The sequence below is a fragment of the Prionailurus viverrinus genome, chromosome D3 (assembly GCF_022837055.1).
Source record: "Prionailurus viverrinus isolate Anna chromosome D3, UM_Priviv_1.0, whole genome shotgun sequence".
NCBI lineage: Eukaryota > Metazoa > Chordata > Mammalia > Carnivora > Felidae > Prionailurus > Prionailurus viverrinus.
In genome coordinates this window covers 27,491,897-27,518,086 of record NC_062572.1, presented here as the reverse complement: position 1 = coordinate 27,518,086, position 26,190 = coordinate 27,491,897, and the positions used below count along the sequence as shown (strand labels likewise).

The following is a 26,190-nucleotide window of genomic DNA, read 5'->3' as shown; positions in this document are numbered from 1 at the left end:
TGTCTGTGACAACACCCCACAGCCGCTCCTTGGTGCCACACACAGGGTCTCATGGGAGAGTGAAGCGTGTAGACATCTTCAGTCATGACAGTTGTGGCATCGGATGGGAATGCCAGCAGGACAATGGATATTCCTTAATGCAGGGCGTTTCACAGCTCAAGAGAAGGGATTTGTCCAAGGTCACGCAGTGTGTCTGGACTTGAACCCCATGCCTTACTTCTATTGTTTTCTTTTCCTTCCTTGTCTTGACTTTGACCACTGCCCCCATAGAGGGAGTCTCCGTTTCCTGAGCGACCCTGCTGCGTAAGGTCATTTCTAAGCCTCTTGGTCATAAAAGTCCACTTCCCGGGTTCTTGCCTCATTTGCTTTGGCAAAGCCTTGAACCTGGAAGGCTGCACTTTGGGACAATAATAACACAGAAGCCTTGACCCATTTGGCATCTGTAGTTGGTCACTGATGGGGGGAAAAGTCAGTGCAAGTTGGATTTCATTAAGATATAAACATTTTTATTTTTGCCCCTGAACGTGACTACAACTCACGCTATTTCTGGACCACAGCCTTCAGAGTATGAGCACCTGACTTGAGACATTCTTCCTTTCTTAAACCATGCCCCTAACACGTGACCGTGTGATTTCCAGCTTTGATATCATTAAAGCAGAGCAAATGGAAAAGTAGTTTGAATGCATAAGCCGAATTTTTTAATTTCCTTTTTTAAAAATAAGTTTGGCACCTGAAACTGTTTGACGAGACACATGCATTTTAAAAATTAGAATTTTAAGAGTTTGGGGGCACCTGGGTGGCTCATGTCGGTTGAGTGTCCGACTCTTGATATCTGTTCCGGTCTGGTCTTGTGGTCTTGAGATTGAGCCCTGTGTTGGGGTCTGTGCTGAGCGTGGAACCTGCTTGGGATTCTCTCTCTCCCTCTCTCTCTGCCCCTCTTCCACTTGCACTCTGTCTCCATTCTCTCAAGAAAAAATAAACATTAAAAAAACAAATTTTAAGAGTTTTTTTAATTTTTTTTTTTTTTTTAGACAGAGAGAGGAGGAGGAGGAGGAGGAGGAGGGAGAGAGAGAGAGAGAGAGAGAGAGAGGGAGACGGGATCTGAAGCGGGTTCTGTGCTGATAGCAGGGATCTGGATGCGGAGCTCGAACTCATGAACCGTGAGAGCATGACCGGAGCTGAAGTTGAAAGCTTAACCGACTGAGCCACCCAGGTGCCCCACAGATTTTAAGAGTTTTGAGAAACAACTCGTATTATTTCTTCCAACGCGTTCCATTTAGTTTTCGTGGAAACTCCTGGCCTGGTCGTGTTTTATAGGTATATACAAGAGCTAATTGAATCGGTAATTACAGCAGAAATGTGACAGGCATAAATGGGTGGGGAACACGCACAACCAGTACTGGGTGTGCATGGCTGTCCCCTGGTGGAGGCAGGTAGATCACGGGGAGCCACAGAGAGGTTTCCTAGCTGAGGGTGTTCTTGTGTGGTGAGCACCTGCATGTCTTACCAAGGGGAGCCCATTGATCCGTCCAGCAAAATGGCTCGCTGAAGGATGGGTAAGGAGAGCTTCTGCTAGAATAACTTTTTTTTTTTTTAACTTCTATTTTTCTTAAGAGAGAGAGCAAGCAGGGGGAGGGACAGAGGGAGAGAGAGAATATTAAGCAGGCTCCCCACTCAGCGTGGAGCCCCGTGTGGGGCTCAATCCCACCACCCTGGGATCATGACCTGAGCTGAAATCAAGGGTTGGACGCCCAGCCGACTGAGCCACCCAGGATAACTTCCTTTAATTGAACATTTACTACGTGCCAGCACTGCGCTAACTTTATGTGGATTATCTCACTTACTTGTCAAGACAATTCTCTAAGTCATGCCCCACCCCTTAAAGCTGAGGAAACCGAGAATCAGACAGGCATCCTGCGTGGGGCAGTCACACAGCTAGTGAGCATTGGGCCAAGAATTCTAACACATTGGGACCAATAACATTCTGACCATCACACCCCGAACCGCCTCATTACACGGAGATGCCCTTTTGCCACAAGAGCCCGTGATTTGTCCAGGCTGGTCCTGTGGAGGGTGCCCGGGGGGAGAAGAGTTGACGTCCCCTCAACCACGAGTGACTCTGCTGTAACCCTCCTATTCCAGGTTGCTGAACTGACCGCGGAGCTGGCTGATGAGCACTTCAGGGGGGACGTGGCCTGCCAGGTGCTAGAGAGTGAGCGGGCAGAGCGGCTGCGGGCCTTCCGGGAGGTCCAGGAGCTGAAGGTGGGTGCCCCAGGGGTGGTGGCGGGTGTGGCTGAGCAGGGTGGCTGGGAGCCTTTGGGTCTACCCGCCTCCTTGTCTGCTCACATGTGGGAGCCGGAAGCCTATAAGCAAGAGGCAGTGGCTTACTGACTCTCATGTTCAAGGTCCTGGAGGACATTTGTGTCTTCCTAAGCCTTTACCTTGGAGGTGCCTTGGATGAGGACTATGTAAAGGGTAGACAGTCCTTGGTTACCAAGCCACCATGGGGGGTGGGGGATGGCCAGGCCCAGGCTGCACTGGGCTCCAGTTTGACACCCTGGGGCCTTTCTTCCAGAGCAAGTATGAGCAAGTCCAGAAGAATTTGGGAGAAGTGCAGAAGCAGTTGGGAGAAGCGCAGCAGAAAATTCAGTTGGGTGACTTGGAAAGGAGCCACACAGGAGGAGGTAAGCAAACCGGGACTCTCGGAATTAGACAGGGGTGAAAAACATGCCGTCCTTTTGTTCCATTCATTCGTTTGTTCATGCAGTCGTTCGCCCTGAGCACTTAGTATGCCCCAGAGGCTGCATCAGGGGCTGTCATTTTGTCAGAGCAAACGGCCACAGCCCTGCCCTCCTGGAGCTTCCGGTCTGGTGCAGACATTAAACAGAGAACCCAACAATATCCCAGATAGTCCTTTATCAAGGTGACAGGTACAGGTCAGTAATAACACAAAGAACGACCCAAACAACAGTGACTCTATGGCAAGGCCCCTTTACAATTACATGAATAGTTTTGATATAGACGACGTGGATTTTAGGTTAAGGCATTTTGGTGGTTACACGCAGCCATCTGTGAAATGGCATTTCTGGATTTGAATCTGGACTTGAATCTCTTTGAGGTGGGTGGCTTTTGGGCAGAGAAATGTGTGCTTTGGCTCCCTCGTCTTTCAGATGGATGGATTGATAGGAAAGACGGTTGATGGAAAGTGGTTAACGCCACGTGCATGGCGACTTTATTTACTGCTAATGCTGTAGTGGGGTCATCATCCATCCGTGTTCGTAGGCTGTGGCACAGAAACTACTACCCTCCCCATTTTGAAAAATGTTTATTTATTTTTGAGAGAGAGAGAGAGAGCAGGGGAGGGGCAGAGACAGAAAGAGAGAGAGAATCTCAAGCAGGCTCCTCACCGTTAGCGCAGAGCCCAACGCGGGGCTCGAATTCAGGAACCGTGAGATCATGACCTGGGCCAAAATCAAGACTGAGCCACCCACGTGCCCCATACCATCCCCATTTGAGAGCGGTGCCAGGCGCTCAGCAGTTACTGGATGGAGAGAAGGCGAGGCCCCTGAATTACCCAGAGGTTAGGTGTGCTCAGCAGAGCCGGGGTTTTCTGGTGGAGCCGGGCTTCTGGAGTTGCCTGGGGGCTCACATCTCATGGTTCAACGGGCATGGTGACATCTCCGTCAGCTCCTCTCCCCAGCCTAAATGAGTCAGGGGACAAGGATGCCTGGTGTGTCTGTCAGCTTTTATAAAACGTTGACATTCTTTCTTCCATGCCCCCAGAGGATGTCTGCCCTAGAAACGTCAGGGACGCTCAGAGGAACGGAGGTCAGGAGGCGGTGAAGAGGCAAAGTGTGTTTGCTTTTCACTCCCCTCTTGCTTCCTGTCTTCCTGCCCCCCACCCCCACCCCCAGGGCAGGCATCTACAGAGGAGTTTCGGGGTTCTCTGGCACACGACACTCAGTACAAGCAGGGAGAGAGGAAATGGGTTTTTACAGAACCAGGAGGTAGGACAGCAAAGTTTCCCCCAGAAGAGCATGGCCCCAGTTCCATCCCAACTGGGACTGAGACCCCCCATGCTAGTCCCCAGTTCGTTTTTCTCTGGGAAGATCTGGGAACTGGATGGGAGGGGGAGGTGTGCTTAGCTCACGAGCACATTCGTCATGATGCTATAGAGGCTCTCAGCCCTAGAGGCTCATTCCAGGAAGCCAATCCACAAATATTTTGTTTTCCATTAGGAAAGCAATACATGCTCATTACAGGAAAAAATGTTAAATATAGGAAAGTCAAAAGGAGCAATAAAACACTTTAATCACACCCGAGCAATGCCACCACAGCTCCTCAATGGATGGAGCTGGAGTATCAATTATGAAAAACGTAGCTGGTTTCCCACCATGCATGGTGGGGTATCTGAAGAGGCCCTTTTATGGTGTCTCCGACTCTTGATGTCGACTCAGGTCATGATCTCATGGTCTGTGGGCTCGAAGTCCCACCGGGGACCCTACACTGACTGCGAGGGGCCTGCTTGGGAATCTCTCTCCCTCTTTCTCTGCCCTTCTTCCCCTGCTCATGTGCTCTCTCTCTCTCAAAATAAATAAATAAACATTAAAAAATTATTTTAAAGAAAAGAATGCACCCCCCCTGCCCCCAGGGAGGGACGTTGGCAGGAGAAAGCAGCGTTGAAGAATGGAGAATGGTTTTCCCCTCTGCTCATGTTGACAACTCCTACCACCTGCTCTGTAGCACATCTTAGCGCAGAACACATGCACAGGTGCGGAAATGCTTTCTGCTTTCTCCTCCTTTTGCAGCTATCTGCTGTTTCAGTTTTTTTTTAATCCTGGTCGGGAGACAGGATACTTTTCCACCATGATATTATTTACCTTAGTGGAAACTTGAACAAGCTCTAACTCCTTACAACTATATCATCCTGGTTGGGTTACTTATGTGGGAGTCCCTATTGGGGTCACCTCTTCTAAGACCTCAGTCCTACCATCTATCCAAGAGTCTTTCCTTCCTTCCTTCCTTCCTTCCATCTGTCCATCCCAGTACTGACCTATCCATCCACCCTAATATCCATCACCTATCCAGTGAAAGTTATGAGGCATTTATGATATGCTAGGCATTGTAGTAAGTCCTGTGGACACAATGATGAACAAAAACATTTGCTGCTTTAATAAGTTTGAATTCTCTTCTGGAGTTCCCTAAGCTTGCCTTACGAGAGCTCTGATCATTCTAGATTGCAGCTGTCTTTTTGTATGTTGTCTCCCCCACTAGATTTCTGCTGGAAGATACAGTGGTTTCTTATTTGTTTCATTATCCTTTGTGCCTGGTATGAAGTAGTGTTGCTCAGTGGGCATTTCAGTGCATGGTAAATTGAATAATGTATGATGGATGGATGATGGACAGGTGATGGATGGATGGATGGATGGATGGATGGATGGATGAAGAGATGGATGGATGGACAGGTGGATGGATGGAGAGATGGATAGATGGATGGATGGATGGATGGATGGTGAGAGGAATGCATGGATGGACAGGTGGATGGATGGATGGATGGATGGATGAAGAGATGGGTGGATGGAGAGATGGGATGGATGGATGGATGGATGGATGGATGGATGGGATGGATGGGATGGATGGATGGATGGATGGGATGGATGGGATGGATGAATGGAGAGATGGATGGATGGATGGATGGATGGATGAATGGAGAGATGGATGGATGGAGAGATGGGATGGATGGATGATGGATGGATGGATGAATGGATAGATGGTGAGAGGAATGGGTGGATGGATGGATGGAAGATGGTATGGATGGATGGATGGATGGATGGGATGGATGAATGGAAAGATGGATGGATGGATGGATGGATGGGTGGATGGATGGGATGGATGGGATGGATGGATGGATGGGATGGATGGGATGGATGAATGGAGAGATGGATGGATGGATGGATGGATGGATGATGGATGGATGGATGAATGGATAGATGGTGAGAGGAATGGGTGGATGGATGGATGGAAGAAGGTATGGATGGATGGAGAGATGGATGGGTGGACGGATAAAAAGATGAATGAAGTAGTCTCTATCTTCAGCTGTCCACATATGGAATGTCTCCCACAGCTCCATTACCTTAAGGGGCATTACTCTATTACTCAGAAAATCCAAAGACATCCTAACCTGGTCTATCCCATTCTATTCATGCAAACAGTTTTCATCACTTCAGCAAGTGATTTTTTTTTAACTAAATCAAGGGATTGTTCTCTTATAGAGGCAACTTGGGACCAATGCCTCTGTTGCTATGTATTCAGTAGATTCCTTAATTATTATTAAATGTTTATTTATTAAATAATTTAACCAAAAGTCACTGCGTATGTACTATCCCATCCAAGGTGGTTGGCCAGTAAGGTGATTCCAGTTGGTGAACTTGTATCATCACATATGGGGAAATATTCTGTGTGGGTAGGGGACACTCTTAGAGGGTGTTGAGGATCTATACATGACTAAAACATCTCTCCGGTCCTTGAAGGTCATGGGATTTCCTTGGAAGAAGGAAAGTATATGTATGCTTGTAGGGGAATTGAACGGTATGACTTTAGACAACCAGAAGTGGTCAGGACAGGCTTCCTGGAAGAAGTGTTTTTTAAAAAAAAAACTTGGACTTAAAGCAGAATTTCTTAACCTAAAGTCCAAGATCAAGCCTCAGGAACTCTATACTGTGAAATTATGATCAAAGAGCTAAGAGAGTGTGAGAGAACCACCCTGATTCACCTAGCCTCCCATCCTGGCCTCCCTGACTTTGTCAAATAGCAGATGAATGGATGATGCGGTTCGACTGTGCTCAGATGGAGAACAACTTCCTGCGGAAGCGTCTACAGCAATTTGAGGAGAGGCTGGACTCCGAGTTGACATCCAGGAAAGAGCTGGAGCAGAAGGTAAGAGGTCATAGCTAGTCTGGGTCCCAAGAATGTCAGATTGGGCAGGTTCCTACCTCCACCGTTCAAGGTATTGGCTGAACCTGGGGAGGGAGAAAGAGAGCACCCCCATTTCATGTTTTGGCACCTCCACTGTTGTTACAAATGCGATTGCTGTGGGAGGTGGGAAATACTTTGTCTACGTGTGCGTGTTCTGCATGGGGAAAGAATACTCTGGAATAAAGAACCTCAGATCTTGGGCCTCAGATCTTCTCTTCTATAAAATGATTTTAATAAGCCCTTAGAATAGTCAAATCTTATCCATTCCCTTTGCGTCAATCTGCCACCTCCATCTCTCATCTAGACCAGAGCAACAGCCTCCTGCTTGGTCTCCTTGCCTCCAGCCTCTCCCCTCAACCACCTGCCACACTGCGGCCAAGAGATCTTTCAGAGTCTCTTTCAGACTGTTCTGTCTTTGCAAATTACGCTGACTCTCAGGGTGGATCGTTTTCTTGAGTGTTTTGTCAGTTTTGATTGTGAGCTCATCTTCAACATGCCCCTCTACTCCTGCCACGGGAACCCCAGGTGGTCCGCATGGTGGAATGTTCCTTTTGCTTCCTGTCTTACGGTGAATTGTGCGTGTGTGTGTGTGTGTGTGTGTGTTTCATTATTTTGTATTGTCAGTTGGTCTTACTTTGAAATTTTTAAAAACTTTTTACTGCTTTTCATGGCAGTTCTGTTTACAGGGTTGTGGGTGTCTCTCTCGAGACGGGACACTTTTGCCTTGTCTTCTACAGCAGCCCCTGAGACTATGTGACATTCTCTCCATTTCAGACTGTTGCAACTTGTGCCAGGTGCCACTTGGAGCTTTAAACGCCCCTGAGGCACAGATCTGGGGTTTGGATTTCTAAGGGGAATACTTTCTCCCCCACTCAGAGCCAGAGTGCACCAGGTTTTCTGACCACCTTCCAGGCCAGTGGGTGGATCATTTCCTGTCCCCTTGCCCCAAGGCCCAGGTCTTTGAGGGTCCTGAATGAATGCAGGGGTATTCATTCCAACTTTTCATCTTCTGTGCCCCCGAGGCTTTGTCTCTCGTCCCTGTCTGGCCATTCAAACACAGCCATTATCTTCAGTGTTATTTCTGGATCTTTCCGCTGCTCGTCTTCTCCTCCACCCTGTCTGCCAGAGTATCAGCATCTACGATTACTGCTTTCGTTTTGTGTCCTTTGCATTTTGGATATCCCCAAATTTTCCTTTCTTTCTTGAATGTGCAGCTGGATGTTACAAATATAGTGTATTTGTCCCTCGTGTTCTCTAGGTGAATGGAGGGATAGTTTGACCTCTTTGCCTGTGTTGCATTGTCTCCAACTACCCCTATTTGTACATTCTGACCAGTCTACCCTTCAACTAGCGGTGTGCTGGCAACTGGCCCTCTGAAAATAAACACCCCGATGGGTAGCATTTGCCAATTTCCAATGTCCATGGCATAAATATTCCCACAGGGGACAGTTTCCACCTACCATTGTGATATCACTGGGTGTGGAACTTGGAGGAGAATCCACTCTCCTAAGTGGGTATACCAGCCCTAGCGCACCAGGTCCAACCACACTCACGTGTTTAAAGCTCATAGCCAAATAGAGTGGAAGGTACTTTCCCATGATTCCCCTTTATAGCCTCCTGCATGGTCAACATCCCCCACCAGAGTGGTCCACTTGATACAATGGATGAACCTACATTAACACATCATCATCACCCAAAGTCCATAGTTTACGTTGGGTTCCCTCCTGTCGTATGTTCTGTGGGTTTAGACAAATGTATAATGGCATGTATCCACCATCGTAGCTTTATAGAGTATTTTCACTACCATAAAAATCCTCTCTGCTTTATCAGTACACCCCTCTACCAATTAATCCCTCCATACTTTTGCCTTTTCCAGAACGTCCTAAAGTTGGAATCCTACAGCATGTAAACTTTTTAGACTGGCTCCTTTCACTTAGTAATGTGCATTTAAGTTGCCTCCACGTCCTTCCGTGGCTTGATGGCTCATTTAAAAAAAATTTTTTTTGAGAGTGAGAGCAGGGGAGAAGGGCAGAGAGAGAGAGAGAGAGAGAGAGAATCCCAAGCAGGTTCCATGCTTAGTGCAGAGCCCCATGCGGGGCTCGATCCCAGGATCGTGAGCTGAGCCTAAATCGAGTTGGATGCTCAACCAACGGAGCCACCTAGGCACCCCGATAGCTCATTTCTTTCTACCGCTAAGATCTTTGTCCCATTTTAAAAATTGAGTTGTTTTCTTGTTGGATTTAAGTGTTCTTTGTATAATTCGGATAACAATCCTCTATCTGACGGGCTTTTTTGCAAATATTTTCTCCCAGTCTGTGGCTTGTCTTTTCATTTTCTTGATTGTGTCTTTTGCAGCATGGAATTTTTTTTAAATTTTAATGAAGTCCAGCTTATAAACTTTCTTTCATGGGTCATGGCTTTTGTGCATTTCTAAAAAGTCACTGCCAGGGGTGCCTGGGTGGCTCAGTCGGTTAAGCATCCAACTTCAACTCAGGTCATGATCTCGAACTCCATGAGTTCAAGCCCTGTGTCAGGCTCTGTGCTGACAGATCAGAGCCTGGAGACTGCTTCAGATTCTTTCTCTCTCTCTCTCTCTCTCTCTCTCTGCCCTTCCACTGCTCATGCTCTGTGTCTGTCACTCAAAAATAAACATTAAAAATGTTTTTTAAGTCATTGCCAAACCTAAGGTCATAAAGGTTTTCTTCTACATTATCTTCTGGGAACTTCAAGGTTTTGCATTTTACATTTAGGTCTATGATCCATTTTGAGTTAATTTTTGTGAAGGGTGTGAGATCTGTGTTAAGATTCTTTTTTTTGCATGTGGATGACCAAGTTGTCCCAGTATCGTTTGTTGAAAAGACTGTTTGGCTCATTGTATCAGCTTTACCCCTTTGTGAAAGACCACTTGTCTAGATTTCTCTGAGTCTATTTCTGGGCTGTCTATCCTGTTCCATTGCACTGCCTTGTTCTTCCTCACCTCTGGGCCTTTGCACATGCTGTTTCCTTTTCCTAGAATATTCTCTCTCCCCTACCTGGATACTTTCAACTATCTTTAAGATCTGAGCTTACATGTCCTTCCTGCCAGAAAGTCTCCCCTGATACGGATTGTTTGGGTGCCTCTGAATTGGGTCCCCAAGTATAAACCTCATCATGGTGTATTGTAATTATCTGCTTACTTCTTGGTCCCTCCCCACCTTTAGTGGTAAGTGCCTTGAAAATGGAGGCCATATTTGCCTGTCTTGCCATTATCTGTATCTATATCTAATCTATATCTATCTCCTCAGTGTGAGAGAAAAGCGTTGTGTAATCACCTGCAGAGGTGGGCCAGGGTGAGATCACATGGGATTTGATAAATAATGGCAGTGAAATTCAGGATCCTCCATGGTGTTGATGGTTTTAGTGGTCACTTCCCAGAAGGGCATTATGTCTACTCCCCAAGAACATCCTGAGCTGTGGCTAAACCCAACTACAGGAAAATAGCACAGTTCTTTAATAACAAATTATAAAGGCGGGTCAGGTTCCCCAAGGAATGGGGGGGGGGGCGGGCTATTCATGCTGCATTAAAAAGTAATAAAGCTGCAACCTTTCCTGAGCAGCAGAATATAAGAAAACATTCCATTTGCCATCAAATACTGAATTTAGAATTACAGGCTTCATTAACTCAGAGTTTTGCTTATTTAAAGAAATTCTTTAATGAGGCCATTTCTTCAAAGCGAGTGTGCTGAGTTGTCCTCTCTCCCAGATTCAAACGAGAACATTTGGGGGGGGGGTTCCTTGAGAAAGATGCAAGAGGCTTTGCTTTTCTGTTTGTTCACGGTCATGTGTATCCCCGTGTAATTCAGCCCGTCGGAAGGGCCATTTACTGCTCTAACCTTCAGAGCCCATCTCTCAGGTTTCCTGGCCAGATCTTCTACGGCCGCCATTTTGGCTGCTCCATGGCTAATCCCCACATGGGCTCTGGGATGATGCCGGCTGATGGGGTTATTAGGTATACAGTCCTCAGTCTTCTTGTGGAGGCAGGGCTTGTAAAGACTCTATGGGGCACCTTGGCAGGAAGATTATTGAGTAAAATTAAAAACAACCTTGAGAGACTGATGGAATCATCCTCCCCCCCGCCCCCATTCTCACCTCTTGAGCAGACGGGGTCAGAGAAGTAGCTTCCTTCCTGGGAAACAGGCAGAAAGTGGTCAAGACAGGGTCTCTCCAACCCTAGTACCTTTCTCTTTCCCACTGTGCTCACCTCAGAAATGGCAGCTGCCTGAAATAAGAAGTAGACAAGGGAAGGGAAACAAAAATAATATAAAAACAGGGAGGGGGACAAAACAGAAGAGGCTCATACATATGGAGAACAAACTGAGGGTTGCTGGAGGGATAGTGGGAGGGGGGATGGGCTAAACGGGCAAGGGGCACTAAGGAATCTACTCCTGAAATCATTATGGCACTAGATGCTAACTAATTTGGATGTAAATTTTAAAAAATAAAAAATGAAATTAAACATAAATAAATAAAAACGCTGTTGTGATTAAAGAAAAGAAGAAGAAGAAGAGGAAAGCCCGTCCAGTGCGGGCGGAGAGGGGTAGCTCATTCTGTGACTCACTCCCACAGCTCGGGGAGCTGCAGAGCGCTTATGAGGGGGCCAAGAAAATGGCTCACCAGCTAAAGAGGAAGTGCCACCATCTGACCTGTGACCTGGAGGACACCCGCCTCCAGCTGGAGGACCAGCAAAGCCGAAGTCACGAGCTCGAGAAGAAGCAGAAGAAGTGAGTTACGTTTCACGCCGTCGCTGGGCTCCAGGGTGGGCTGCGTCAATGCTGAGGCCTCCTGGGGGTCTCCAGGTTCTCCTCCTCAGCCCCCTCACTCCTGTCGGGGCTCCTCATCCACAAGGTGGAACCCCTCACCCCTCGTTCTGCTCCCATTTTCCTCCCCACCCCTCACACTTACTCCTGTAGGCTTCTCCCAAGCATGCAGCAAAAAGCCATTCTTTTCTGTTCCCCAGTCTCGCTCTACAACCAATCTACCGTGTGACCTTGGGGAGCTTTCTTGGCCTCTCTGGGCCTCAGCACCCCCCTTTGACAAGTGAAGAGATGGCCGTGGAGGGCGAGGACACCCGAGCACGGTGGGCGGGAGAGCAAGGGCTGATGTCAGACCACCCCAGTTCAAGTCCGAGCTGTGCCTCTCTCTAGTTGTATGACCTTGGAGAAGTCATCCAACCCCCTCAGCCTCAGTTCCTTACCCTTAGGTGGGGGATGGCAATACCCCATTGTAGCGAGGACTAAGTGATGGGGTTGGTAGGCTCGACAGACTGAATCCCGGCTCCTAGCCCCGTGGCGGAAAATGGGGCCAGAGAATGGGGGAGGCCCCAAATCGACTCACTTCCCTTTTCAGTCGGCACTTAGGCTCTCCAATCACATGAGCACTTCTGGCGTAGGCAGGGCCCTGTGCATGAACGAGATGCCAGCCTTGAAGCTGCACCCTGCACTCTGGTTCCCACGCTTGCTTTCCCGTCGGGATGTGGTCATAGCTCAGCAAATGGTTGAGCCTAGATTGGCACCCATGAGTTTGCACATGTGAAACCTCAGTGCCTGTGCTCATCTAATCCCTGGACACCCTGGCTGTGCCTGAGTTCTGCAGCTTTGCTGGTGAGGGTGATGGTGTGCAGGGAGGGGTCCCGTCTGGAGTCAGACCACCTCTAATGATAGACGAGACACAGTCTCTTTCAGACAGTCTGGACTAAAAATACTGGAAAATGTGACTGGGATGTGGTTTTGCTCAAGGCACTTCTTTTCCAAGAGGTGGCACGCTGAATTATATTTTCATGGGAGGGGCACGGATTTTGAACTTGGGTCTGCATAATTAAATATTCTTCCTGTATGGGGCGCCTGGGTGGCTCAGCCGGTTGAGCGTCCGACTTCGGCTTGGGTCATGATCTCGAGGTCTGGGAGTTCGAGCCCCGCGTCGGGCTCTGTGCTGACAGCTGGGAGCCTGCTTCTGATTCTGTGTCTCCCTCTCTCTCTGCCCCTCCCCCGCTCACGCTCTGTCTCTCTCTCTCCTTCAAAAATAAATAAACATTAAAAAAATTTTTTTAAATATTCTTTCTCTCACTCTGAGCTTTTCTTTTTTCTTTTTTTTAAAGTTCATTTATTTTGAGAGAGAGAGAGCACGAGCAGGGGAGGACAGAGAGAGGGAGAGAGAATCCCAAGCAGGCTCCGAACTCTCAGTGCTAACCCAGGCACGGGGCTAAGACCCACAGACTACAAGATCATGACCTGAGCCGAAACTGAGAGTCAGATGCTTAACTGACTGAGCCACCCAGGTGCCCTATCACTTTGATCTTTTCTGAGCTGACTTCTTCATGTGAAAACAAAAAGTTTTGGGGGAGTTGTTAGCATGCCCCCCTCAAATGAGAGAGGTTATTTAATCTTTTATTGATAATCTGACTCTGTTTCCTTTTCCACCTGCCTGGGTATTCTGGCTGAACCTTGTCCTTGCAGTGGGGAAAATGGCTTTGTCTTTCCTTGGCCAGTTCCTGTGTGACCTTGTCAAATGATACCACCTCTCTGGGCCAGAGAGACTGATGTTTCAGAGGAGTCCTTGACTTAAGCAGGCCACCTGTTGCTGAATAATAGCTCCGACAGACCCTATCTGCAAACTGAGAGGTGGGGGCTCTAACATCCCCTGAGTTTCTGCCAGCTGTGACAACATTGGCTTTCATCTGTGGCTTCTGTTCCTGTTCTGAGAGGCTCTAGGTAGGGTTTCTGCTCTCTGAGGGGCCCGGGGGCTCTCTGTGGAGGTTATGCAGCCAGAAAATTCCGTCTCTCTGGTCATTCCCGACCCCCTGGGTCAGAATCTTTCATTCCAGGCTCTCAAGAACCTCCCCATGGGGCCCTCCTGGGAAAGATCCCATTTCTTCCTTCCAAGACTTACCTGTCCTGTGATGTTTCCCTACCCCTCTACCATCCCCTGGCAGAAGTTAATTCATGTTTTGACCCTCGTTGCAAATGGGAGCCATTTTCCTTCTAGGTGGTCCAGCAATATAGCAGGGAGGCTAGAGGCCTAAGTAGGAATCCGGGCAAAATAACCATAGGGAGGGAAAGATCTAGAAGTCAGCAATACTTCTTCATAATCTCTCCAACTTTAATCAAATCGTAGAGGTAGCCGCCTCCTTAGTTTGCTGAGCCCTGGATGGACTGATGTCTCCATGCAGGGGAGTTCCCTGTCCCCAGCGTGGTTTCCAAGTTCAGAGTGGCCCAAAGTGGCTCCATCTGGGATCGTTGCCACGGTTACCCCATGGGTCACAGAGCTCGGTTCCGAGGGCCGATGGAGTTCCGAGCCTGTCTCCTTGGGGTGGGGCCTGCGCTAGGCTCACCAACTCCCACACATACTGGAAGTTAGACCCCAGGCCTGCTTCTAGTGGGGTGAGGCATGTGTGTGAATCCCTCTGGCCTTAGGCAGGCGGTCTTTCGGTGTGTTCCAGAAGCTGGAGTCCATAGGAGCCATTCTTTGGCATTGGGTGGCCTGTTAAGTCAAGGTCTCCTCTGAAACATCGGTCACTGTCTGGCCCCCACTGCCTCATCCCACCTGCCCCAGTTAGATGGGGGACTAGCTGAGACAGTAGAGAAGCTGGGCTCAAGCCCACCTCGGCCACTTTGGAATTTAGGGGCGAATCACTCTGCCTCTCTGAACTTCAGTTTCCTCTTCTATAAAATGGATATCATTACATGTTTCTTGCTGAATTGTTATAAAGACCACATGGACCCCAGCCCAGAGCCCGGCACCTTGGGACTCCTGGGTCATTATCACCATCACAATGTTTCCATTCACAGGGGCGGCCGGGGGCGCCTCTTGAATGATGTCACCAACGGCCAATCAGAAAACTCCTGGGCTCTTCCAACAGGAGGACCCCATCCTGTGACCCATGATCGGCTTTCTCAGGAGTCTGAGGCTTTGAATGACCATCTAGCTTTAAGATACATTGGATAATCTTGTAACAAGGGGGACTTTCTTCTCACTAAGACCCCAACCCCATGCCCAGTTTAACCCTTCTGGCCATACCAAGGTCCCTGGAGCAGTGGCACTTTCTGTGTGGGCCAAGGGCAGGTGACCAAGATCACATCTTATTGAGGCTTGCCAAAGCCTCCTGTACTGATCTCCTCATCTGTGATAGGGATATAGGGCCAAGGAAACTGCATGGAATGATATCGAATCCAGGAAGTTCTTCTCACCTAGTGGTCACCATCCTGGAGGGGCAGGGAGGCCCCAAATGAGGCATTTCCTAATTCCCTGGCCAGCCCCCAAGAGGACAGGCTTGTCTTTGTGTTTTTTTTTTTCTGAGATGACAAATGAGGACCACACCGAATGTATTAATGTCCAACCTTTTATCAGTAATTACGGTGCTCTAATGCAACGTATGCGTGCCTAAACCAGATGATATAGAGGGGGTGAAATGTAAAATATCTCTTGTTTGTGCAGATATATGCATTCACTCCTTCACGGGTCAATGAGTGCGAGACCCACCCCCCCCCCCAACCTAGGTCTTGTAGATTTAACTATTTCCTGGCATATATGGGCAAACCAGATAGGTGCAATTTTTCTATCGCTCTGTAAGTTTTTTTTTTAACTCTTTTCCCGTATCTGTATATACTTTTATTCTATTATTTTTACTTATGCATGTTGTGTTTTATGTAAGTCTCCACTACTTTTGCCGAAACTCCACGTGAACCCTAAAAGTTGCTCTCTGGCGTTGCAAATTTCAACCGCACGTCCGCAACCTTACGCAAAAGCACAGAGCAAAACCTCCCGTCGTCTGGGGCCCCCTCTCTCTGCCTCACGGTTCTCAGCAAGCTAACCACCTCTCTCCAGCCCTCCTCGTCCTCCGCCCCAGTGCCATGACATCTGCTCTGCTTGAACAGGTTTGACATGCAGCTGGCCCAGGCCCTGGGTGAGTCTGTGTTTGAGAAGGGTCTTCGAGAAAAAGTGACCCAGGAGAACACCAGTGTCCGATGGGAACTGGGCCAGCTTCAGCAGCAGTTGAAGGTAAGGGATGGGGTGGAGTTGGCGGGGGGGGGCACATGGAGCCATCTTGGCTCTTAGTTGCTGGCTTCCGGGAACCTCCCCTGCCCCCGCCATTCCCTGCCATGCACCTGCAGTAAATAGTGACGGGGGGGTATGCTGGTCTGCCCGCCAGCTGGGGTCATGGATCCCAGGGTGCCCTAACACAACAAAAAGTAGTTGAGATATTGATAATGAGATCTCCCTAGCACTCTCAAGGTGCCCACCTGGCAGGAGGGAGAAGCTGGGCAAAGAAGGAGGTCGTTGTCGCCCCACCCAGGGGCACGATGCAGGCTTCCAGCACAGAGGGGTTTTATTAAAGTACAACACAGGCACCTTACTCATTTGTTCCTCACCCTTCTGTGGCTCCCTGATACCCCTAAAAGAGCTCTCAGCCTGGAATTCAGCTCCCTCTTGATCTAGCCCAAAGTTCTTTGGCCTCGGAGCTGACTTTCTAACCTGAACGAGTCATTTCTGGACACCTTGCCTCTCTGCCCCTATGTCTGCATCCCAGCCTCGGCAGATACCCAGCTTACAAATGTACAAACACTCCCTTTATGTGCTTTGAGGCCCAACTCTGGGGGGGTGGTAACTGCTCCCCCAAAAAGCCTCCACCCGTGGTGTGTGAGCTGTCCCAGGGAGTAGCCCTTGGTGTCCCATGGCGGGGCGGGGGGGGGCGCTGCTGGGGCTGCTAGGCCAAGGTAGGGATGTCAGGCGGTTTCCTGGTGGATGGGGCGTGTGGTCACATGACTCTAGATCTCTGCCCCCTTGGTCTCCAGCAAAAAGAGCAGGAAACCTCGCAGCTGAAGCAGGAGGTGGAGACGTTGCAGGCCCATAAGCGGGAGCTCTTGGGGTTGTCCTCTCTGGGAGAAAACTGTGTCGCTGGCTTGAAGGAGAGGCTCTGGAATCTGGAATCCAGCGCCCTGGAGCATGAGAAAATCCAGAGTCAGCAAGAAAACACCATCAAGCAGCTGGAGCAGGTAGGAAAGCCCTGTCCCAGGCCGATGCCCTGTCCCATGCTGGCTCCTGTGCAGTAGGGGGTTGTTGGAAGGCAACACCAACGCCTCACCTCATTCAGCTGCTCCTCATTCTTCTATGGCTCCCGATTACCCCCGAGACTCTCTCAACCTCCAAGTTTGGCATTCGGGTCCTCCATGATGTAGCCCACTCCTCCTATCCTGCAAAGCGTCAAGGTCAACTCAGAGAAGCTTGCCCTGATCACCTTCTTGAAAGCAGCCCCACCCCCACCCCATGTCCACTTCCCATGCCCTTAGCTGCTGTCTTCTCCTTTACAGTATCTGTCATCTTCTTCGATAGTATTTAAAAAAAAATTCCTCCATGCTGCTCTCCCCCATTAGAATGTTTCATGAAGGCGGGGTGCTTTGTTGATGTTACTGATCAGGCTTCCCCAGAGCCTAGAATGAGCCCAGGTACTTAGCTGGTGCTCAAGAAATAACTGTTGGCCTGGTATCTGAGGCTTACTAAGTGCCGTCTGCACACCAGACTCAGCCCTTGGCTCATATCTCAGGAATCTCCCCCAGAACCTTAGATGGTCAGATGTCAGTATATCCCCACTTCACAGATGTGGAAGCTGAGGCTCAGAGACAGAGAGAGAGGGTGCCAGGGAACTGGGGCCTGTGCCCTATGACTCCGTTGCACCCAGAACACCTGTTACGTGCACAGCCTCAAGGAAGATTGGAGCACTAGCTCTTTGGGAACCACAAAATAACTAAGGGGAAGTAGGCAGAAATATCAAGTACTCTATCTAGTTCCAGCACCCTTTGTGAGGTGAGGATTTTATTTGTTGGCTTGTCTGTTGATATGCCCACCCCATTCCACAAAGGAACTGATTCAAGCAGCATATAGAATGTCTGCATAATAAAACAGAAACATTATATACATTTTTCATGTTTATTTATTTTTGAGAGAGAGAGACAGAGCATGAGCAGGCGGAAGGGAGAGAGAGAGGGGGAGACACAGAATCCGAATCAGGCTCCAGGCTCTGAGCTGTCAGCACAGAGCCTGGGGCAGGGCTGGAACCCATGAACCCCAAGATCATGGCCTGAGCCGAAGTCGGATGCTCAACCGACTGAGCCACCCGGGCACCCCTAAAACAGAAACATTATAAATAAAGCAATCCAAGCCAGAGAAACACACACTAAAGCAGACACTAAGGAGTTTGGGGGACAGCAAATGCATAAACAGAACCACAAAGCATACGATCTTACAGCCTTCATGTTTCCTGCTCTAAAATTCCTGGTGGCCAGAGAGAAAAAGGAAATGTGAGCTGCCTGCTCTTTATTACCCCAAGGCAGAAACAAACCAGCTTTTCAAGGGGGAAGCAAAGCTGTTTCCTGATGCTTCTCTGGGAAGCGATGTCTCCTGGGGCATTTCTCAGGCTGCCGTGATTTCAAAGTGGTTATAAGTTGGGGACCCCCTTTTCAAGAAAGTGTGACTAGGTAGCATGAATATATACTTTTTTGAAACGTTTATTTACTTATTTTTGATGCCGGGGGTGGGGGGGGGAGGGCGAGGGAGGGGCAGAGAGAGGGAGAGAGAGAGAGAATCCCAAGCAGGCTCCATGCTGTCAGCACAGAACCCGATGCGGGGCTTGAACTCACAAACTATGAGATCATGACCCGAGCTGAAATCAAGAGTTGGACACTTAGCTGCTGAGCTGCCCAGGGGCCCCAGGTATAGCATGAATATGTAAAGCAGATGAAGCCTGAGCAGCTCTGGGTAAGTGAGGAACAGGAGTGGTGGTTCGGGGGGCAAGGAGGAGAGGGAGCACCGGGGCGCGTACCCTTGCTTCTCACTTACCCTCACTCCCTTGGCGTGGAGCCCAGGCTTGTGGTGGGCATGGAGGGACAGAGTCCGAAGCAATTCAGGAAGCAGAGTCCCTTCACTCACTCAGCCAGCAGGAATTTATCAAGCGCCTACTTTGCATCATGCGATGTAGCTGTAGACAAGACAGATGTGGTCTCTGCCTTCTGGAAGTTTGGAGTCGTGCTGAGTGTTAAGAGGAAGTTTAACTTGCCATCTGGTTTTGGGAGCGGGGGTGGGGTGGGGGAGGAACAATCAGGGAAGACTTCCTGGAGGAAGTGGCATTTACCGGAGGAAGTGACATTTATGGAAGGGTGAGTGCAAGTTGGCACGGAGAGAGTTCCGGGCAGGAGGAACAGCCAGTACAAAAGCCTAGAGGCAGGAAAGGTCTGTGGCTGAAGTATGGTCGCATCCACATGGGGTCCTCAAGGCAGCTCAGTCGATGTGACCTTAGGCAAGCCCCCTGTTTTCTCTAGACTTCAGTCTCCTCATCTGTACCCCGAAACGGGAGGCTTTTCAACCCCCTGGCTTTCCCCAGCTCCAGCGAGGAATCCATGGAGGTGCACGAAGGAGGTGGGATGTCTGTGTAGATTGTTAAGGGATATGGAAGATCGCGCAGCTCCCATAGCCACCCAGCGTCAGGAATAAAGTGGGCACTTTGGAAAATTGTGTCGGTTCTTTAAGATGTCACCGGCACCCCTCGGCGCTCAGCAGCGGAAATGTGCTCCTGTGACCGCAGGGACCCGAAAGTTAATGCAACTTTCCTAATTCGCCACCCTCAACCTACACAGGAGGCAAGGCTGACTCAACACTTCCATCCGTCTTTAGCTTCGCCCAGAACCCCACGCGGTGTTGTGCCCTTGCAGACATCCAGGAGATATTTATGGATTACAATATAGCACTTTCCCCGGGGAATTTTATGTTCACTCATATAGCCTTGACATAAATGGTATTGCAGATGTCAGGAGTGTCCAAGAGGCTAGGGGAAAAAAAAGAAAAGGAAATATTATATTTACTTGCTTAAGCTCCTCGTTTTGGATTATCTCCCCATAACCTGTCATTTTAAAAGGAGGCGAGGAAGGAGGTTGACATTTAATGTGAGCTTACTTTATGCCAGGAGCTGTAATAAGGGCTCTGTGGTACACTATCCTTTTGCCTCACCACCACAGTAGAGAAAGGTGGAAAGTATAGATTCTTGGAGCCTGGACCCTGGAGATTCTGATGCGGTAGGTCAAGGGGGAAGCCCTAAAGATGCAAATTTTTTTTACAAATTGCATTGTTCAATTCTAACACACCATAGAATTTGAGGAGCAGGGGCTTGGGTCAATCCCTCATGGATCAAAGATCAAAAAAGGAAAATCTCGAACTGCAACAGGAACCTGTGATGGCTGCTTCCAATTCTAGAACCTTCTAGACAGCACCATACAGCTTAGACATCATGCGCCGCAGCTCTTTGTCGGCTGCGAGCAAGTTTTGGAGGCTCTTATTGAAAAGACTCACCTCCTTCGCGGGACACAGCTGTTCGTTACGTCTTCCAGGAGGGAGGGGGGCCGTCCTCTGTGTTTTCAAAAGACAAAGTCAGATTCGTGCACCAGGCGATGTGCTAGGTGCTTTACGCGGGCCATCTCACTGAATTCTCATAACGCATTTTAAGGTGATTGTTTTCCGCAGAGAAGAGTGATCAGAGGCAAAGTGAATTGTCCAAGGTGACATTCTGGGCAAGTGATCTCCCCCTGGAGGCTTTCGTACCTTCATACATAAACTCGTTTTATCATCCAGCCGCCCACCTACCCACTCATTCAAAACACCATCACGGATGCTTACTCCAGGGAGGACACATATGCTTCATTTTTTTTTTTTTTTTTACTTTTTTATGTTATTTTATTTTTGAGAGAGAGAGACAGAGCATGAGTGGGGGAGGGCCAGAAAGAGGGCGAGGCACAGAATCCGAAGCAGCTTCCAGGCTCCAAGCCGTCAGCACAGAGCCGGGCGGGGGGCTCGAACTCCCGAACCCTGAGATCATGACTTGAGCCGAAGTCAGACACCTAACAGACTGAGTCACCCAGGTGCCCCCCCCACCCCCGTTTAAAATTTTTTTATGATATCTGCCTCATGTTAAAAGTGTTGAGAAGCAGGTTCTTAGGTGGCTCAGTCAGTTAAGCATCTGACGCTTGATTTCGGCTCAGATCGTGACCTCACGGTGTGTGGGATCGAGCCCCACCCAAGGCTCTGGGCCGATGGTGCGGAATCTGCTCCGGATTCTCTCTCTCCGTCTCTCTCTGCCCTTCCCCTGCTTGCGCTTTCTCTCTCTTTCTCTCAAAATAAGTAAACAAACTTAAACAATTGTCGAGAAGGATTCCGAAGCATTCTTCCATCTAAACTCGGCAGAAAGTAGCCTGACAGATTAGTGATGTTTGTAGTGACCACAGGAGGGGATAGAGGCGGCATGTGGGCTATTTATCTACCGTTTCTGACCTCCCTGGGGACCTGTGGGGGGCTACTAGACTCTCACCCCTGCATCCCAGAAAGGAAGAATGCAGCTGGAGTACCACAGATGACATGGTTGGTGTGGGTCACCCTCATGTGCTGTCCTTGCTGTCCCCAGCTCCGCCAGCGGTTTGAGCTGGAGATCGAGCGGATGAAACAGATGCACCAGAAGGACCGTGAGGACCAGGAGGAGGAGCTGGAAGATGTCCGCCAGTCCTGCCAGAAGCGGGTAAGTGCCCTTTGGGCCCTGGCAGGTCCAGTCTTGGGTGCCATTTTCCTTTGAGTGGGGGGGGGGGCAGTGCACTCCAGAGCCTGGGGACCGACTTTTTGTATCCACCTAAGGCCTTAGCTGTCAAGGCTGCTAGAGCAGAAGTACCTCTCTTAAATATGGTTCTGGAGCTTCCAGAAGCCTCTGGAACTGTCAAACATAATCACCCCCAGATTTCTGCCCAAAGCCCACAGTTCCATGTGACTTAGGCCTTGGGGAAGGCCTTCCATGTTTCAAGAAGGGGACCAGTCCTTTCTGGCTGTTTCCTTTGCAGACAATTTCCTAACGCGTCATCCGAGCTCCTGCAGACCTTTCAAACAGTGGATAAGAAAGCAATAAACCCTTGAAATCTTACCATCCAAAAACCATCATTACCACTATTTTACAAGCCAATTCGTATCTCTCTGTCATGGGACACACACACGTAACATATTTGTTGAGATACCGTTTCACCCGAATGGGGCCATGCTTTCTTGAAGCCTTTCACAAGCGTTTTGTCCTTGGCCTCTTTCCTCTTTCCATGTCAGTAAATACCGGTCTGATGTACATAGTTAAGAGCTTCAAAGCAGTCCATGTTAGGCACGTGCTGTAATTTGTTCAACAAGCCTCCTGGGGCTGGGCATTCAGGATTTTCAGATCTTCTGTTATTATAACCAGTGCTGAGATACACACCCTTACAGATGCATTGACTGACGTGAATGTAAGAGGAGTCCTTTCAGTGGAGTGGCTGGAAAGCTGTGGGGTATGGCTCAGTTAATAGGTTTTCTCGCTGCGGGACCCTTGCAGATCTTTCACGGCTTTGTGTACATTTGACTCTCCAAGAAAGGGCTGAGGAGCATTTCCTAAAACTGACTCCTGCTATTAGCTCCCAGGGCGGTCTGTCTATGGAGACCTCCAGACTGTAGGGCTTGAGGGTCTGGGTGTTGGAATTTGCAGACTCTTTGTCTGAATCTTTGCTTTTCCACCTTAACAACTGTGCCATCTTAGGAAAGTGATTTAAAAGCTTCAACTATTACTAAAATCCACGCTATTCCCTGACTCCTTGCTCTGTATCCAGCGCTGGTCACTCAAGGCCAGTTTATAAGACGCACAAGAAAGCCAATGTCGCTGCTTTCCTTGGAGTCATGGAGGCTTGGGTCAAGTCCCAACGTCATCAACTACCGAGTGTGGGGCATTGGAGAAACCCTGTAACCTTGCTAGGAAGCGTCACTGTCCTCATCTGTAAAACAGGAGACTATGGCTGCTTGTAGGATCACCGTGAAGGCTCAGGGAGATCTCAGATGGGGAAGTGTTGCATGATTTGGTAATGTGATCCTTGTAATGGACTCTTAACAAGCAATACTGGTGAGTGTGGATTTCTAGGCAGTGGCCCTTTGGAGGAGCCCATGAACCAGCCAGGTGGTTGACTTGCTCCTGGGTGTGATTAATCCATCCAAGAGAAGCAGGGGGTGGGGACTTGGCATCCCACAGAGCTCACAGCTAAGCGCATCGCCCGGGGCAGGGCTGAAGGGCGCCTCAGTGATTGGCAGAGCTTTGGTAGGAGACGGGAGGCTAGCTGAGCACATCCTTGGGCGGATCTGACCGCCGTGGTGCCCTGCCCTTACTCCAGGGGGGTGTTTGAGAACTGAGCCCATTCTTCACCCCCAGTGGGTGATGTTACTGTATCTGCTGCCTGTCTTTGTCTCCAAATATGCTTTTTGTGGGTCTCGTGAAAGCTCAGTCCCTCTGGGGGTTCACATCTAGAGGAACCAAGTGCATTCCTTCCCAAACTCCCCAGGGCTGGAAAGAGTCCAATGATTTTGGACTCCTCCGGACCTCGATGTCCCATAACCTCCCTGAGACTCAGTTTTCTCATCTGTAAAATCAGAGCAACGATAGAAAATGTTCTACCTTCCTGTGCTATTGTGAAGAAGAGAGAAAAGAATGAGAAGTACCCTGCAAACTGGAAAGTGCTGGGGGTTCGCATTGAGGGACCAGTTTTTCCTCCTTTTCCATGATCCACATATCTGGGAGAAACGGATGGGAGTCTTTGAACACCCAGTGGGTGCCACACGCCAGGCTGGGTTCTTTATGCCCCACTTCTTTGCCCCTCTCTAGGGCTCTGTAACATCGATTGTCCTGGTTTGCAGATGAGGAAACCAGAGTTCACGAAGGTGAAGTGCGTTGCCCAAAGTTACCCAGCCGGGAAGTAGCCCAGCTAGGACCTGTCTCCTGCCAAAGCCCAGTCTCTTAACCAAAATGCTAGATTTGAATTTTTTTTTCTTTTGCAAACATTTGGACCCTGGAAGGCCATTTTAGGAAGCATTGATAGAAGGTAGCCTTGGGCAATGCTGCTGCCTCTATTAGAGCTTCCTGCACACAAACTTGCCAAAGGCTCTGATAAGTCTTGCACTGAAGAAATGATACACTCAGTGATTCTGGCGTGGACTTTCCTCCGTCCTCCACCTACATACCCATCACACTTGTGAATGCCAAGGGGAAGCATCCCACAGAGCACACTCCAGGAAACTTGGCCTTGCTTGATATATAGTTCTTATTATTTTGTGTATTTTTCTTTTTTCTTTATTTTTTATTAAAATTTACAAAAATGTAATGCTTTGTTATTCTTGAGAGAGAGAGAGATACAGAGCACGGGTAGGGGAGGGGCAGAGAGAGACATGGAATCAGAAGCAGGTTCCAGGCTCTGAGCTGTCAGCACACAGCCTGATGCAGGACCTCGAACCCACGGGTTGCGAGATCATGACCTGAGCCAAAGTTGGAGGCCCAAGCGACTGAGCCACCCTGGCGCCCCTCTTTTGTGTATTTTTCAAATATGAATTTTTCAAAATGAGTTTTAGCTTTGCCTGTCTTCCCTCTACAAGCAGATACAAACAGAGTGCCTTGTTTCTCTCACTGTTAAAAGAAAGTTCTGAAATGAACTTGCTTTCTACGTAAGTGACCATCAATCAGTGCTTTTTCCCCTCCGTGGGTCAGGAGATGGAAACCCTCAGTCCCTTCCCATGCGCCCTCAGGTGAAGGTTGCACAATTTCTGGCGCATTCTAAAAGTGTTGCAAAGCATCACGGGTGCCCTGACCCGGGGCCCCAGTGAGGCAGAGATGTGACCCAGACCCTCCTGAGGCTTTTCCGTGGATAGATTTATAAAGGGAGAGGGTGAGGTCAGAGAAAGGTGTTTTTATCCTTATGACAGGCACTCACATGGACTTCACGTGTAGGGCCTGCTCTGTCTCTCTCACCATGGCAGGAAATCAATCGTTTTAGCGACCCACGTGGGAAAGCTGAAGGCTGTCTGGGGTGGCAGAAAAGCTGGGGCCAGAAGATAGAACACTAACTGCTCTCAGCAGCAACTGACTTAGGAGCATGCGCCTCACAGCTTCTCTCTGACTCAGTTTACCCAGCTGTGAAGTAGGGTCACTGACAGCATGGAAAGGAAGGACGAAGGGAAGGGTGAGACAACATGTAGGACAGAGGCTGGTAGGGAAGAAGGTGTGCAAAGCGGTTGCCGTGGGGTATTCACTTCGGCGGGGAGCACCTGCCTTTGCGGGGGGATTAGGGAAGTCCGAGCCAACTGTAAATTGAATGAGTTGCTTGCAGCCAGATGTCTTAGTCCATTTGGACTAGTATAACAGAATACCATAGACTGCGGGCTGACAACAAGATTTACTTGTCATGGTTCTGGAGGTTGGGAAGTCCAAGATCAAGGTGCCAGCAGATTGGGCGTCGGGGGAGGACCCTCTTCCAGGCTTACGGACAATGGGACAATGGTCTTCTTGCCGTGTCCTCACGCGGTGGAGGGAGAGGAAGCAGGCTCTCTGCTGTCTCTTCTTATTTTTTTAATGTTTATTTATTTATTTTTGAGAGAGAGCACGCATGTGCTAGTGGGGGAGGGACAGTGAGAGGGGGACAGAGGATCCGAGGTGGGCTCTGAGCTGACAGCAGAGAGCCGACACGGGGCTCGAACTCGCGAGCTGTGAGATCATGACCTGAGCCGAAGTCAGACGCTTAACCGACTGAGCCAGCCAGGCACTCCTCTGCTGTCTTTCCTTATAAAGGGCACCAATCCCAGCATGGGGGCTCCGCCTTCATGACCTTGGTCTAAACCTAATTATCTCCCAAAGGCCACGTCTTCAACGAGCACTGCACCAGGGCATTAGGATTTCAACATAGGAAGTTTGGAGAGACACGAACTTGTAGTCCAAACTTCTTTTTACAAGAACGGATTCCCAGCCTATTTGATAAAGAAGGTGGATACATTTCAATACATCAGACATAATGTTGTACAGAGGCCTTAAAATCCGAATGCCGAGATCTGTGAACATTCGAGCAAGGTCATGGCATAGGAGGAAGCACCTGTTAAGGAGTGGGCAGGGAACTGGGGGTAGTGGCTTCACATCAAGGGGCAGGGGGTTTCCCATAAGCGGCCAGCTCGCCCCATAACTGTCAGGCTCCCAAGCTCCTAGGCTGCTGGGTTCTCTGACAGGGACGCGCCCTCCTGATGGCCAGGGCAGCCTTTGTGGAACCGGACGGTGGCCGTGCACTTGACATTCCTCCCCTCCTCCGGGTGGGGGTCCCTGCCTCGTGAGCTTGGTCT

At 49.3% G+C, this 26,190-nt stretch overlaps 1 protein-coding gene across 1 annotated transcript in view; it reads left to right on the top strand.

Annotated features, from left to right (window-relative positions):
• The window catches only part of MYO18B (myosin XVIIIB), a 242,643-nt gene that overhangs the window by 108,343 nt on the left and 108,110 nt on the right, over positions 1 to 26,190 (top strand). The window contains exons 25-31 of the mRNA XM_047828294.1: positions 2,143 to 2,262; positions 2,576 to 2,684; positions 6,812 to 6,936; positions 11,581 to 11,735; positions 15,885 to 16,008; positions 16,803 to 17,003; positions 21,452 to 21,562. Of these exons, the coding sequence (XP_047684250.1) occupies positions 2,143 to 2,262; positions 2,576 to 2,684; positions 6,812 to 6,936; positions 11,581 to 11,735; positions 15,885 to 16,008; positions 16,803 to 17,003; positions 21,452 to 21,562 (945 nt within the window). The remainder of the gene's footprint in view (positions 1 to 2,142; positions 2,263 to 2,575; positions 2,685 to 6,811; positions 6,937 to 11,580; positions 11,736 to 15,884; positions 16,009 to 16,802; positions 17,004 to 21,451; positions 21,563 to 26,190) is intronic.